This window comes from Scatophagus argus, chromosome 3 (assembly GCF_020382885.2).
Source record: "Scatophagus argus isolate fScaArg1 chromosome 3, fScaArg1.pri, whole genome shotgun sequence".
Taxonomy (NCBI): domain Eukaryota; kingdom Metazoa; phylum Chordata; class Actinopteri; family Scatophagidae; genus Scatophagus; species Scatophagus argus.
The window spans coordinates 1,799,050-1,815,506 of record NC_058495.1 but is presented as its reverse complement, the minus strand read 5'-3'; the positions used below and the strand labels follow the sequence as shown (position 1 = coordinate 1,815,506).

Genomic DNA, 16,457 nt, shown 5'->3' with positions numbered 1-16,457 from the left:
GCTCTTGTGAGTCTTCACGTTGGCAGTGGACAAACTTGGCCACAAATGCAAGTGCGGTTTGAGACACCTATTGTTAGGATGGATGGATGAATGATGGATAAATGGATGACAGATGGATGGATGATGTAGGGAAGGATGTTTGTCCCAGTTATTCTAACCCTTCTGTCCCTCTCTCTGTCCTTGTCCCCAGGGAAGGTGTTCAGACTGTACAGGGCCACCTCGATGCCTGTTCAACTACAACCCAGTAAGAAAGCTGTGAACACTTGAACACTTGTGCAGCATCATCCAGAAACACAAGACTACATTATATTTAATCAGACTGCGTTGTACAGGTGTTGCTGTTATTGCACCACCACCAGTCATTTCCTTTTGGGTTTCTGTCATGTTTCTCATGTGTTGTACTGCAGGTCAGAAAACAGTTTCCAGCCAAAATGCGACCCAACTGTAGCTACAGGAAGCGAGTCGGATCCAGGAGGAAATCAGAGCCAGGCTGTATGATCAACTGTCTTCGGTTAATCACGGTTTGCACAGACTTTAGTTCCACCATTATAAAACTGGCTTTAGGAGTCATTCTAATTCACATTTGAAGACTTAACCAGAAGTGAGTTCCCGTTTTTTTGTCACGCAAGCTTACACTCAAATGTGCGGCCTATTGAATTTGGTCAGCCTTATTTTTAAAAGGGGGCTCTTTTTTCAATTATGCCTCACCCTTGTTTAAAGCTTTGTCTAGTCCAGTTTACCTTCAATTCTTCTAGTAATATTATTGCTCTTTACTGCAAATGCTGCTACTATAGCAGTTTCAATAGCCAATTAACAGGTGTTAGTCATACTGCTACTAATGCAAGCGGCAGTACCTAATACTAACTGCTACTATACTACGTCTGTACATGGAGGACAATGCTTTCTGACTATAAAACGTTTTTGGATAGTGATAATTCACTCAGGCCAGTGCAGCTCCTACCCAAATGGTAAACTACTGCTACTACTGGAGATTCGGTTCGTATGAAACCACGTATCAAAAGACACTTGTCGACTTCTTGGCAAGTGACAGATAATCAAGAATGAGCTGGTTTGTCAAAGACTGAAATGCAGAGTGATAATGGTTGTCTGTCCTGCAGGATCACTCCTGTTGCCCAGGTTACTATGGCCACGAGTGCTTCAAATGTCCTGGGGACATTGGCAGCTGGTGCTCTAATCACGGGGAGTGTCAGGATGGTAACCATGGCAATGGGGAGTGCCGTTGCTATGAAGGTTTCCATGGTACTGCATGCGAGGACTGTGAGCCAGGACGATATGGAGTCAACTGCTCCTCAAGTGAGAACACCCTGATGCTGACAGAATGAAATCTGGTCCATCACTGTAATGTGCTGAGTTGATTTCTGTCTGTCTTTTCTCTGCTGGGAATCTCATGCATACATACAGTGCCTATATGTTATTGCTTTTATAAATGGAATCATGGTCAATATAATTTGCCAATTTTTGGACAAAAATTTACAAAAAAATAATTGCCAAAGTCAAAACAGATTAGTAGTCTCACAATTTGTGAAATGGAGATCACCTGAGTGCACTGAATATGAATATGTCTCAAGTGACAGTAGAAAAAGGTGCCTCTGTCTGGAAGGTCCAGTCACTGCTTAATCGGTATTCCTGGCTACAATTACACTATGAAGACAAAAAAACAACCAAAATAAACAAGAAAAAAAAAACAACTCTGAGAAAAGGTTATTGAGAAGAATAACCAGGGGGATGGGGATGGATAGGCTACACCTTAGTGAATCTGAATCTGCATGTACGCATAAATCATCCACCGTCCACTCACTCAAAGAAATATTTTTTTCTGATTTAACAACGTACAGCTGCATGGAGATTCCACTGCACCCCTACCAGCTCCTGAACACTGTACTCTATACTAATTTATGTTGAGCAGCGCAAGCTTTCCAGGTTATTTCTTTATCATTCTTGAACTTTGGGATGTGTAGAAGAACACTGAACGTTAATTAACATTACATCCTGACTGATTTTGTCAGCATGTGGAGAAATTTAAATTTCACGCTCTGCTTTGCACATAAACCTGCATAGTATTTCTCTTAATGAGGAGATGCATTTGTCATTTCTGCTGCGAGGGAACTGCTGCAGGTCATGTTTTCCTTGTTAATGATGTAATTATTTCTCTCATCTGTCAGTAATCAGAATGTTCATCTGTTCAAATGTTCAAATCAGGAAAGGAGATGCTCAAATGTGACTGACAAAAGGTGATAACTCAATTAAAATAAAAGCAAATGAGCTATGCAAAAATATACATGTAGTATGTCTATATACATTAAATAATGTTAGAACTTTTTTTTTAAGGGTGTAAATGATCAGGCCCTCTCACTAAGGGCAGAATATCATTCAAAAGGAAAATGACATCCTTCAACATGCATGCATTATGAACACAGAGCTGATCCATGCATCACTTGTATCTAATTACTCACAACAACGAACACAAACAAACAGGAAAAAATAAAACTTGTCTACTATGTCATCCTGATCCTTCTTTGTCTGCGTTTTAGGTAACAGTCAGATTACCTTCACAGTACAATGTAAGGCGGATTTGAAGTTTAATAACAAACTAACCAACCACACCATGTTAAATGAGACAGCTGAGTTACGTGTGCTCTGTGCAGCCAAGTGTATGGTGGAGGGTGGGGTCACATGTTTATATTGTCTTCAACAAACTAAACTGAAAATAAGGAAGAAATAACAAGTAAGACTGTGTTAGGCTGTGTAAGGCTGTTCTCACAATTAAACTGCGTGTGTGTGTTGCAGAGTGTACGTGTGACCATGGGAAGTGCGAGGATGGTCTGACAGGAAGTGGCAGGTGTGTGTGTTATAAAGGTTGGAAAGGATCTTCCTGCTCTGTAGGTAAGACACACTCTTTCTCGCACACACACAAGCATATACACACAGTGAAAATGCAACAGCACTTTTTGTACTCTGATCACCCGAAATCTTTGTGTGTTTCAGAGATTAAGAACGATGCCTGTGGAGGTGTGTGTGATGAGAACGCAAAGTGAGTTGTCATTTCTACAGTTGACTGTACAGTTTCTACAGTTTTTCACTGCATGTTGCATGTGTGTGTTCGATCATCAATGGGTTAAATACAAAGAATTTCGGTGTGTGTAAAAAAAATATACTGACAATAAAGGTTTGAAGTTATTAGAAGAGTGCGACATACAAAGATGTCACGATGGTTACTAACCAAGAGGTGACTACTGTAATACATTGAAAAAATTTAGACTACTGTTGAACAAAAACAATTACTTCATTAGAGTGTGTGCTAATTACACTCACTGACTACTTTATTAGGTACACCTGTACAACCTAATGTAATCCAACACAACATATCTGCCCTGTTACAAAGTTTCTAAAAGTTCAGTTCAAACTGTCAGAGGGGTAAATATTTTGCTTTGCTGGTTTTGCTGTTTAATTTTAAGGTCTTAGTGGATAGTGGTGTTGATCTGGGTGTATTATCTTTAAAGGTGTACCAGATATTTTAGAAAAAATATTAGAAACATGGGAAGTGGCTAATGCGTGCTCAAATGCATGCTCATGCTCATGTTGCTACTCGGCGAATTTGCATAATATGTATGATATCACTGTTTAATAACTGCACTTTTTAATAACTGAAGTCAAACTAAGCTTAACTGTTAATCATTATTCAAGGTGCTTTCATCTCATCTATATGGATCTAAATCTAACTGTAATTTCAAAAACATTACGTAAAGCTGTGGAGCTAAGGTATTTTGAATGGAGGATTCAGATTCTGAATGTTAATTCTTGTAAATCAATTGAAAAATAAAACCACATGAGCAATCAACAAAGCCAAAGAAGTGTGTTTCACTGCATGTTGCATGTGTGTGTGTTTCAATAAGTGATGGGTTAAATGCAGAGAAATAATGTTCCATCTTGGGATTAATAAAGTATACTAAAAATAAATAAATAAATAAATAAAAACAAAAGGGGAAGAAATTTGCAAGCTCTTGCCCTTGCCTCCAACTAAAGGTTTAAATCTTATATAAGACATATAAGATATATATAAGATATAAATATTTCACAATATGTAGTTTTATTTTTATAAAAGCACCAGTCATTTCTTAAAACAGCTGGGCACTGTACTTTTCTCAAACATTACTCAAGCAATAAAGAAACGTTGTATTTGTTGTGGGACTATTTCCAGCAGCATTTGATGCTCTAGTGAGTATTTCCTGCAGCAGGATGGTGTGTGTGTGTGTGTGTGTGTGTGTGTGTGTGTATAGGCTACTACAATATGTGTGTTAATGGCAATGAAGGAACATTAGGAACAGTGCAACTGTTTTCAAAGGAATGGAATTCTACAGCGTAGAGGAATAAGATATGTACGATGTGTATAGACTTAGACTATGGACTGGTTTGGGTCTGCACAAGGGATTTGTTGGTGATATGAAAACCACTGAATAGGTCCACACTTGAAATGTGGCAAAGTGGTTACAGATGATTGCTGCTCTCAGCTTCAATAGAAGTGTGTGAATTAGTTATTGAACAATCTGTCCTCTATTGCAGCTGTATTACAGGACCAAAAGGTTCAGCTGCTACCTGTGTGTGTGTTGCTGGATATGAAGGCAATGGAACTTACTGCAAAGGTAATAACACACACACATGCACGCACACCCCCGTATGCATAGACTAATTCCTTATTCTCTATCTTTATCTCTCAGAGCTGGATATGTGCAGCTGGTCTAATGGTGGATGTTCAGAATTTGCTATCTGCACGAAGGTCTCAGCAGGAGAGAGGACCTGTACCTGTAGGGAGGGGTACACTGGAGACGGAGTCATATGTTTGGGTATGTAGTCCTGACCTATCCTGAGCCTCCTTATATCTTGCCTGGGAAGGTCTTAATTTTGTAAATGCCAGTACTTAAAACTACTAAATATTGAGCTCCTGAAGATGGGTGGGTATTTATTTTTACATTATCTCACAATAGCTTTTGTGATACCTATATTATTTGCAATGCCACTGATCCATAGAAAGAGAACAAATAGGAGCAGGAAACTCCAGGCTGACTGGGATGTTGTCTTTTATGTGCTGTGGGATCAGTTTCTCAAAGCACTGCATCAGACTGGGAGTGACCGCTACTGGGCTGCAGTCGTTTAGACACACTGCAAACTTTTGTGGTAAAGACGATCGTGGCTGTCCTGAAGCAGGTGGGAATACTCTACTCTAATACATGCTCCTGCACAAAACAGAAGAGTCACTGCAGAGTCACCCGTCCATACATTAACTATTTTTTTATTTGTCTTTGTTAATTAAAGAAAAAAAACCCTGAAATTATTAATTGTGAACTTTCAGGACTGTAGCTCAATATGTCATGTTAAATTTTAAAATTATATTCTGACATGGGCGGCATGGTGGTGCAGTGGTTAGCACTGTCGCCTCATAGCAAGAGGGTTCCAGGTTTGAATCCCGGTCTGGGCCCTTCTATGTGGAGTTTGCATGTTCTCCCTGTGCCTGCGTGGGTTTTCTCCAGGTACTCCGGCTTCCTCCCACAATACCAAAAACATGCACATTAGGTTAATTGGCTACTCTAAATTGCCCCTAGGTGTGAGTGTGAGAGTGTGTGGTTGTTTGTCTTTGTGTGTTGGCCCTGCGATTGACTGGCGACCAGTCCAGGGTGAACCCCGCCTCTCGCCCGTAGTCAGCTGGGATAGGCTCCATGGATGGATGGATATTCTGACATGTTTTGAAATCCCAAGAGTGAATTCATGGGTTTCATCTCTGTGTGTCCACAGAAACAGGTCCAGCATGTGTTTAGTTTAGCAGAGAGCAGGAGGAAACAACATCCAAACACTCTAAAGTGGACTGGTTTACATGTTGTGTGTGTCACAAAAAAAATTTCCAATCTGTGTGTGTTCACAGAGATTGATGGCTGTCTGATCAACAATGGAGGCTGTCACCCGTCAGCAGACTGCATCAGAACTGGCGCCAACACTGTAAGGCAACACTGAACTGCAGTAAAGTATCACACGTCCATGCCACACAGTGTTAGACCTACCCCCAACAGTGAGTCATCACTGTACCTGAGACTCACTTTAGGTCAGCTGAGGCCATGTAAGATCAAAGTTTTATTTAGGCTTCATTTTAGCTGGAAATAAAATGTATTTTTATTATTATTTATTAATAGTTTTATAAAAGTTTTTTATAGTCTTGTTATTAGTTTTAAATTTCGGACTGTCTGTCTGTTGGCTAGGAAGTTTACTAAGTCAATTTAACAACTTACAGAATGTCCACAAATTTCTCTCAGTTTCAGTCTTCTGTCCAGATGAAAATAGCCTCAGGAATGTAAATCTTAAAACAGCACCTTCATACTTTAGTGTTCATGGAAATGAGCAAAACCATAAATCACCCCCTATGGTGAGAAGAGTGGACAAGGGGGAAAAGATTAAGCAGGAAATTGTCAGTTTAACAATAAATGTAGGCTACATAGAGATGCATAACAACAGCCATAACGACACAACAACTTTATTTGTATAGCCCATTTTGACAAGCAGTTTGTCTCAAAGGGCTTAACATAACATCAGCAACATCCTCTGCCCTTTGACCCTCACATCGACTAAGGAAAAACTCCCAGAACAACCTTTAACAGGGAAATAATGGGAGAAACCTCAGGGTGAGCAACAGAGGAGGGATCCCTCACCCAGGACGGGCAGACGTGCAATGGATGTTGTACAGGCAGGAAAGCAGTTAACAACATGAGATATGTGATAGATGGGGAATGTTCAGTCAGGCTGATGGAGGCAGATCCTGGTGGGCAGACTGGGCTGTGACCAGGGAAAGCAGGAGCAGCAGGTTGGTTGATGAGCAGGGACGGCTGGCAGGGTAGAAACACAGGGAAGGAGGTGATGCAGGTGGAGGTTGGTGCCGGTGGATGGAGCTGTGGAGAAATCTGTGAAGACGCAGAGAGAGTGTGAGACACCAAGGCCAGACTACACAGTATAACAGATAAAGACAGAACAGCAAGTGTGTAGAAGGAGGAGAGGAGAGGAGAGGAGAGGAGCTGGGTCCTTGTATCCTGATGAGTCCCTCAGCAGTCTAAGCCTATAGCAGCATAGCTATAAAGTGGTTCAGTTACCTGAGCCAGCCCTAACTATAAGCTCTATCATAGAGGAATGTTTTTAGCATGAATATGTGTGGAAGGAGAGTTAAAGGAGAAGGGGGAAGCTCAGTGCATCATGGGAGATCCCCAGCAGTCTAAGCCTATAGCAGCATTACTAGGGGCTGGCCTAGGCCAGCCCTAACTGTAGGCTTTATCAAAAAAGAATGTTTTAAGATTTCTTACGATAGGGCTGGATGCCATGGTAATGCCATCCAAGGTAGCTATATCACTAAATTGTTTTTAAGATGTTTAGGGCCCAGCACAATAACCCCAGGTTTATGTGAGTTTAAAAGTAGAAAATCGCAAACCATCCAGGTTTTTTATGTCTTTAAGACATGCCTGAAGTTTGGTTAGCTGATTGGCTTTATCTGATTTCATTGATAAATATGATTGTGTGTAACAGTGAAAATGTACTGAGTGTTTCTTAGTAATGTCACCAATGGGGAGCATATATAGGGTGAATAATAGTGGTCCTAGCACAGAACCTTGGGGGATTCTTGACTAACTTTTGTGTTTAAGGAGGATTCATCATTAACATGAATGAACTCATTTCGATCTGATCAATAAGACTGAAACCAACTTAATGCAGTTACTTTAATGCCAATTAAGTGTTCCAATCTGTCTAATAAAATATAAAGGGCAACAGTATCAAGTGCAGCATCGAGCTCTAACAATACGAGTACAGAAACAAGACCCTGATCTGATGTGAGTAAAAGATCCTTTGTGACTTTGACCAGCACTGTCTCTGTGCTGTGGTGAGTTCTGAAACCAGACTGGAAATCCTCAAGTAGCAGCTGATAAGCAACTGCTTCCTTAGAGAGGGAAGGTAAGATATCGGTCTATAATTACTCAAAACCTCTAGATCAAGATTAGGCTTTTTAAGGAGAGGTTTGATTACAGCTATTTGAAAGGTCTGTGGTACGTAGCCTGTTATTAGAGATTCATCATGTCTAGAAGGGAGGTGATAAGTAGGGGTAAAGCTTCTTTGAGAAGTTCGGTTGGGATTGGATCTAAGAGGCATATTGCTGGTTTAGATGAAGAGATCAGTGAATTTAGTTGATGAAGGTCAACAGGAGAGAACCAGTCTTGTCTAGTATTGTCTTGTCTGGTAGGTCAGTGCCAGTTGAGGTTAGGAGATGTTGAATTTTAGTTCTAATGAGTAGAATTTTTTAAAAAGGGCCATAAAATCATTACTCCTAAGGGTTACAGGAATACAAGGCTCAATAACACTATGACTCTCTGTCAGCCTGGCTACAGTGCGGAAGAGAAACCTGGGGTTGTTCTTATTAATGCTGAGTAACCGGCTGCTCTGGTATTCCGTAGGGCCTTTCTGTATGATCTGAGACTATCATGCCAGATCAGGCAAAATTCTTCTAATTTGTTGGAAAGCCGTTTCCTTTGGAGTTTCCGTGTGTTTTGCTGTAATTTGTGGATGTGTACCATGATGCTAATCTCTTTTGCTTTATCGTTTTCTTTTTTTGGGCGGTAACAGAGTTGAGTGTTTTTCTCAATGAGTTTGCAGCACTGTCCACAAAAAGATCAATTTTAGAGGGGCTATAGTCAGCATCAGAGGGTTCGGTTATACTGAGATGTGGTACTGAAGTAAATGGTGGTATCAATGATACCAGATGGTATCACTTCCTTAAATTTTGCCCCAGCACTATCAGATAGACGTCTAGTGTAGTGTAGTGTAATTTTTACCTAGTGGCTTCTAATCAGGTAAATTCAAAAGTTATTAATGGTCAGATAAAAGAGGATTTTGTGGGAAGACTATTAAAGAGCTAAACTATTATTGGACTTGTTGTTTGGCAAAGTACAGGAGGGAGGAAACATGGATGAATAATTAACTGTTTTACTGACTGTTTTCTCTCTTACTTCTTTTATTGTTTCCAGACGGCCTGCATGTGTCGGTTGGGCTTTCAGGGATCAGGGAGGTTTTGTTACCCTGTCAACCCATGCAGAAATGTATGTAAATGTGTCTTTTTGCTGATTCCTATGTAGCCATCTGGTTTGTTCTGTCCTGTTGCAAGTCATTGACACTTGTTTTGAAAAGAAAAAAAACACTTATGTCATTCAACTGGCAGATGTTTTTTCTTACAGTCAAAATAAACTAAACTATTAACTGTAAACTATTGACTCCAGCAATATTGTTGGCATTTTTGGCACATATAAATTACAACTAATTTAATTATTTTTGAAAATATATGTATATTTACATCCCACAGACAACAGGCAATAATAATGGAAGGCAGATGCTATTAGCACTCAGGGACCCTATTTAAATTACCGTATTTTACGGACTATAAGCCGCTACTTTTTTCTCATGCCTTGAACTTTGCGGCCTAGACAAATATGCGGCTAATCTATAGATTTTTACGGGCTAACGGCCTGTTGATGCAAAGAGGAAGACGCTAGTTTTAAGCGTAACTTTTAACAGTCATTTTGGGTGTCATGCTCACACACTCATCATGTAAAACACTCGAAGAAATGCATATGATGCAGCTTTTAAGTTAAAAGCAATCAAACTGGCTGTCCAAGAAGGAAATAGAGCTGCTGCACATAAGCTTGGCGTAAACGAATCAATGGTGAGACGTTGGAGACGGCAGCGTGAAGAACTGACGCAATGCAAAAAACGTCATGTGTGGACACCTGCGGCTTATAGTCAAGTGCGGCCTATATATGTACAAATATTATTATTATTATTTAATTTGGTGGGTTGGGCTTATACTCAGGTACGTTCTATAGTCCGGAAAATACAGTATCTATAGTACATTGTCAGACCAAATGATCTATGCATCACTAGTGTGTAACAGGGCCAATCACAGCACAGTAGTGCTAGCCAATATCAGCACAGCAGGCAGGACTAGGTGTTACAGTCTTGAAGAAAATGCTGACATGCAACCATGCATGCACCAGGTTTTTGTAAATTGAAAGTGTAATAGGCAAACAGCTGCTTTGTGACTATTCTAACCTGGGTACAAATAGACACTCATAATGGACATATTTTTCCGTACCACAACATCCTGGTCAAACTGCACAGTTTGCCATTATCTCATAAATATAAATTTGTTTCATTCAGTGTCACCTGAAATATTTGGGGTAAAATCCCTGGAGAGAGCAGTTACCTCCAAAGTAACGGTCCTGCTGTCCTCTCACCTCATTCAACTGCCCTGTGCTTTTAAAGGGTTAACGAGGAGCTGATGTGACTAGCTATTATTAAAAGCTTACCAAATTTAAAAATTATATTTTTATGATTTGCTTGGGCAAGAACAAGGCTAGAGATGTTTTCAATATACAAACTGAGGAGTCAGTTAAACAGAAATACTAGTAATGGTTTTATCAAAAATGTAAATAGTTGCATGGCTAATGCCTGTCCTGTGTCAACAATTTAAGATACATTATTTGTGTGTGTGTGTGTGTGTTTGTGTGTGTGTGGATGCTCGTGCGCAGAACAATGGAGGCTGTAGTAAGTTTGCTCGCTGTGAGTACTTGGGTCAGGGCCAAAGGAACTGCACCTGCCTCAGAGGCCATATAGGAGATGGTCTCAGTTGTCGGGGAAACACCAATAATGTGAGTCACATGACCTTTGACTTCTTCCTGAAATGTTGATCCCCCCCCAACACACACAAACACACACAAACACACACACATACTCATACACACACACACACTTACAGGAGGTTGCATTTTCAGTTTTTTCTGTCTGTCTTACAGGAGCTGTTCCGACAGCCAGAGAATGCCTTCTTCCATCGAATGTTGTCTGTGAGTCATATTTAAATTCACACACTAAATAAAACTGAACTTCGAACTTGCTGACACTACACATGATTCAGCTAAAGTGCTCAAGAAACTGTTGAGTCAGTTTTATTTTTATAGCCCAAAATCACAAATCTCAGTGCCTCTGTGAGCTGTAGTGTATGACAGTCCTTGGACTCCATGAGAATGTAATGATTTGAAAGTGAAGGGTGGGTGTGAATGTTTGATAAGGACTTGCAATGTGAGTAATGTAAATAAACTGGTGCAGTATCTGTGTGATGGGGCACTTCAATTCCAACTGCCCCTTGTGATTTAGAGGGAGGAGTTCATTTAAGTGGAAATCAGTGCAGTCAGTTGACAAGCAAACTGGAGTGACTGAGATTTGTTTTTCTTTCTATTCACTTTTTTTGGTCAAAAGTTGCTTAAGTTGAACCTGCTCTTAATAAAGGCCCCCAGATCCATTATCAAGTTAAGCTGACTTTGTTTTCTTTGTGTTTCTCAGACGTCAAGCTCTCGTAGTCTTTTTGGCGATGGACCATTCACTGTCTTCGTCCCTGTAGAGGAAACCAACAACTCCACCTCTGTGTGTATAACATCTGCTTTTTATGTATTATCTAATGCAACTGCAATAATAATATCCCCAGATGTAGTGCTATTTACTTGCAAAAAACTATGTACATCCAAGTGGCAGGAAAATCCAAAATCCAAAAACAGGCAGAATCCAAAATCACTGGGGGAAATAAACCAAAAATGCACACGTCAGGCTCAAAGACGAGCTGGCAAAGGGTGAGGGGAACACACTCCCTAAATACACTAAGGAGGAGGATAACCAGGTGCAGGTGAAGCTGGGGGGGAGGGGGGCAAATAATCAAATAGGTGGGAAAACACAGAAGCAGGAGAGGTGAGTATAACAAAATAAAACAGGAAACAAACTATAAACAAACCTCATGACCATGACAGTGAGTCTAAAACATGGTTGTTGGTATGTGTGTTGATATGTATTGCATACACTGACTGAGGTTTATGTGTGTCTGTGTGTAGTTGGATGAATGGAACAGGTTTGGTCGTCTTGCTGACCTGGTTCGTTACCACGTTGTTTCCTGTGAGACTTTGACCTTGAGTGACCTCAAAACCACCAGGCTCGCTGTCTCAACATCGGGACATACACTGCAATTCAGTGTGCAGCAGGTAACATACGCACACATACATAGCCACACACGCCGTAATGTGGCCTTTTCAAAGACTAACTGAGAAAAACTGGTTTATAATAAGGTTTTACTGTGTGAATATAAGTTCATGAAATGCTTCACTGAGATCCTTGGTCATTTCCCTGGTTAGTATTTGACAGAAGAAACTAGAAATGGACTGGTAAATTCAAATGAGTTTATTTGCACAGCATACCAGAACACTGATATTTTACTGTAACACTTATCTGTCCTTTCGATGTTTTTGTTTTTTATACCCTTCTGCCAAAAATCCCTCCTGTGGTCTTCCTCTGAACTTTCCAGAGTTTTTTTTGAGATCACAGTTTGTCCCATGCTTGCCAAGTATCTGAACTTCAACTGCTCCCTATTATTAAACACATTCACTAGAGACATCTTCACCATAAGACACATTCACCATACTGTGCTATCACTCATTCACTCCACGGAGGGAAGTTTAAAGCAGAAACAGGAATCAACATGCATGACGTGAATCAATGTGAAGTTACAGACAACAAAGAAACTGTATGTAGACACATTCTGTATGTAAAACATTGAATACTACACTGCTAACAAAGGACAACAATGTTACAAACAATAACAACAAAATGAGGGAGTGAATGAAACCATGCTAAAACAAAAAAACAGTAATGACAATACATGACTGAATGGAGATCAGAGTATACCAGGTAGAACTGGTAGAACTGAAATGAGTTAATTACAATTAGATGTTCTTGATCTAATGCATTTTAACATACTTTTATTAATATAATAATGATAACTACTACTATTATTATTATATAGAAATATGACTAGATGATAATAACAGCAGTTGGTGTAAAGTGGGACCACAGAAGGAAGTCCAACCATGATCCATGGAACCTGCAAGATGTGAAAGCACAAAGACTAAGCCAATTTGTAACATGCATTCATGGGACATGAATGCAAACAGAAGGAAGAGGGGAACAACAGAGAGAAGCTCAGACTGGAACTGGATCATGTGTGGATATTTTTATTGAGGCGTGTATCTACTGTAACAGACCTAGAAAGATTAGAGAGGATCTTGTGGGTACATCCAAGGACACACAATAGGTGACATGAGTTCTGTAAGAAAATACAAATCTAAGTAGAAAAATACAAGTCTAAAGTGTACACAGTAAAGGACAATTATAACATTTCTCCCTTTTGACATAATTTTATTATGTCAATCAAATAGGTGGTAACGTTATTTCTGTATTGTATCTCTTATTTAGGTATCCCCGTTTTGATATAACTCTATTATATCAATACAAATAAAAATCTCATAATCACATAGTGGATATGTAAGCATGTCTTCATTGCGTTGTGCATCCTATATGTATGCCACTATGTGGAAGCTGTTCTTCGTTGCAGTTACTGGCAGCAAGCAATTCTTCATTCATTGCACAGGCATGTGGAAATGTTAACAGAGTAGCCATCATGGAACAGGGAATAGAGCTTCTTTCCCAGGAGAGTGCAACCTTCTGTAACTCTACTGATAACATTTCTGCAATGAGCACACTAATCATAAGAGAAAACTATGAGCCATATGCTATATGAGAGTATGTGGTATTCAGGAATATAAACAGCGGTCTTTGTCTTTGTCAGCATCCTTGTAAGCTTCAGTCTCCTCCTCTCCAGGCTCAGAGAGACCAGTGGAAAGGTTTTACCTGCATGTTGAACCAATACAGTTACAGCCGCTCGAGTACTACAGCTTAATCTTCATAGTGGAGTCTTTTTGGAGGGTCTCGTCAATTGTGGTCTATCCAGTCTCTAGTAGGGTGTCATTTCTAGAGTCGTAATCTCTGGCCGGTTGCAAGGCTCTTAAGTCAGTCCGAACCTCAGTCAGTGTTCTCTCTATAGGGTCTTGGGTTAGTGCACAATGTGTCTTGTGCATCCAGTTGCTTAGTCTGTCCTCTGTCAACCATACCTTCACACAGTGTGATGTAGCTTCTGCTACTTTGTATGGTCCCTTCCACCTGGGGAAGGACCAGTTGAGATTGTTGACCTTCCTTAGGACCCAGCTTCCCACCTCTACAGGAGATGTGTCCTGTTCTTTGGTGAGTATTTCCATGACCTGTTGAGAAATGCTCATCATAGTGTAATTCAGTTGTTTAACATACTTGCTCAGATCTTCATACTACACAGTACAATACAGGCGGTGTGTCTGTTGGTGCAGTAGTAAAGGACAGGACATTTTTCTTCCTGTCAAAATCTCATGTGGGCTGACATTCATGGTTGCATTTGAAGTGGATCTCAGATTAAATAGCACTATAGGGAGAGCTTCGATCCAGGTTAGCTTTGTGTCTGCGCAGACTTTAGCCAGTCCTTCTTCTTCTTCTTTGATAGTGTGATTAGCTCTTTCTACCAGTCCCTGAGATGCGGGATGATAGACTGCACCGAACCTATGTTTGATCCCAAACATTCTACTTATTATCTTACCTGTTCATACTTCTCCTAACTCCTCATTTGAAAAATGAGTACCATTGTCAGATCTTATTATTTCTGGTTCTCCAAATCTGGGAATAATTTCCTTTGTTAACCACTTAATGACTTCTTTCCCTTTTTCTGTTCTGGTAGGTGTGGCTTCAACCCACCTTGAGAATGGATCTACACAGACTAAGAGATATCTCTTACCTTCAACTGTGTGATCCACACCCACGTCAGTGAAATCAATCACAATCTCCTTCCGTGGGGCATCAGGAACTGAAAAACTTCCTAGTTCTGCTTTAAGTGAAACCTTGATTAGGTTTCACTCAACCTTAAACTGATTACAGATTTCACACAACTGTACCAAATATTTAGTGATGTCCTTAAGGTGGGGGTGCCACCAATGTTGAGAAATGAGAGCTGTTTCTTTTGAGCTTGCACAGTGACCTCTACTGTGAGCTTCTTGGCATAACAGATTTAGTGGTCCAGCTGAAGCTACTATCTTGCCTTCATGATTTCTCCAGAGTCCTTTATCATCCTTTATGGCTCCTTTGTCCGTCACAATAGAGAGTCATTTGAGCATCTTCAGTTGATTGTTGTTGTAGTGTGGAGTGTAGTTGCATCTCTTTATTAGTTTAGCTGCTTGCAGCAGGCAACTCCTTATGACTGCTAGAGGGCCCATCATAGGAGGTGAGCTCTGGGTTATGTGTGTTGTGTCAGGCTGTGTCTGTGGCATTTGATGCTGGAAAGCCTCCAGCATAGTACATGCTTCTGTGTAGGGAGGAGGGGGAGCAGCGGAGGTTTGGTCAGGTATCATATCTGGTTGAGGAGTCGTCTTATCTGTTTGTTCAGGTCGCTGTGTCTCTGGGGGAGTCAAGGTCTTAACTGGCATTTGATGTATCAGCGGTGCAGAGGATGGTGATTGGATGAAGAACTTCACCTCTCCCAGAAAACATTGGCAGTCTGCCAAAAACCTTTCTGCCTTTTCACTGCCTTTCCTGCCCTCCCTTTTTGCACTCTACCTGCCTCTTGTAACTCTGCTGTGGCTTGTTCTAAACTTCCTGTACCCTGCATTTTCACAACATCCAAACATCCCTTGCTCCTGCATTTCCCTTGTCCAGTCTACAAACCTTTCTAATCCCTTTCTCATTTCATCCTTTGGAACTTTCTTCTGCCATCTTTCTAATATTTCTAATAACACCAACCCTAGGGAGCCGGATTTGCAATCTTTCCATTTATCCAAGGTATTATGTGACATTGTAAACACTATTACACGTGTTATACAGAGAGGGTGAGTGGCACAGTGCCCAAGTGAGGACCCGATCAAGAAGCTTCTACACGGAGTCTATTGCTCTGTGCGCTTGATCGTTGAGGGTCTTCTCAGTGTACTCACACCCTAAAATATCCCCTTTTATGCTAGTCCACCACTCTCCCCCAGTGTACACTTGCACTAGCACTTGAGATCTGTGTTAGTGCAGGAATTCTCAAACAGCCTGTACTGCCCGATACACTGACAAGAAAGTGTAAAGTGTACACAGTGAAGGCCAGTTATAACAAGACAAGTGTCAAGATTGATGAGCAAGTTTGAGTTGAGCTGAAAATCCCTTTTTCCAACTGTCTTTGTGTCTTCAGCTGTTTTGCCTTTGTTTCTACCTGTCTGCCTAACCTCCCCCTCTCTCCACACCTGTCTCTGTCTCTGTCTCTCCCTCCCTGCAGGATTCAGTCTGGATCAACAACAGGTCGAGGATCGTGAAGAGTGATTACATCACATCTAACGGAGTCATTCACCACATTGACACGATGTTGACGCCCTACAGTCTGCAGGAGAAACCAAGTGTCCAGTCTAACAAAGTGTGCTGTGTTGGATTGAAATCAATAA

General features: G+C 40.7%; 1 protein-coding gene across 1 annotated transcript in view; it reads left to right on the top strand.

Moving 5' to 3' along the window:
* The window catches only part of stab1 (stabilin 1), a 98,205-nt gene that overhangs the window by 45,953 nt on the left and 35,795 nt on the right, over positions 1 to 16,457 (top strand). The window contains exons 36-49 of the mRNA XM_046380501.1: positions 191 to 244; positions 408 to 521; positions 1,119 to 1,314; positions 2,809 to 2,904; positions 3,007 to 3,052; positions 4,582 to 4,661; positions 4,737 to 4,862; positions 5,936 to 6,009; positions 9,066 to 9,137; positions 10,623 to 10,742; positions 10,887 to 10,934; positions 11,431 to 11,511; positions 11,970 to 12,116; positions 16,295 to 16,429. Of these exons, the coding sequence (XP_046236457.1) occupies positions 191 to 244; positions 408 to 521; positions 1,119 to 1,314; positions 2,809 to 2,904; positions 3,007 to 3,052; positions 4,582 to 4,661; positions 4,737 to 4,862; positions 5,936 to 6,009; positions 9,066 to 9,137; positions 10,623 to 10,742; positions 10,887 to 10,934; positions 11,431 to 11,511; positions 11,970 to 12,116; positions 16,295 to 16,429 (1,389 nt within the window). The remainder of the gene's footprint in view (positions 1 to 190; positions 245 to 407; positions 522 to 1,118; positions 1,315 to 2,808; positions 2,905 to 3,006; positions 3,053 to 4,581; positions 4,662 to 4,736; positions 4,863 to 5,935; positions 6,010 to 9,065; positions 9,138 to 10,622; positions 10,743 to 10,886; positions 10,935 to 11,430; positions 11,512 to 11,969; positions 12,117 to 16,294; positions 16,430 to 16,457) is intronic.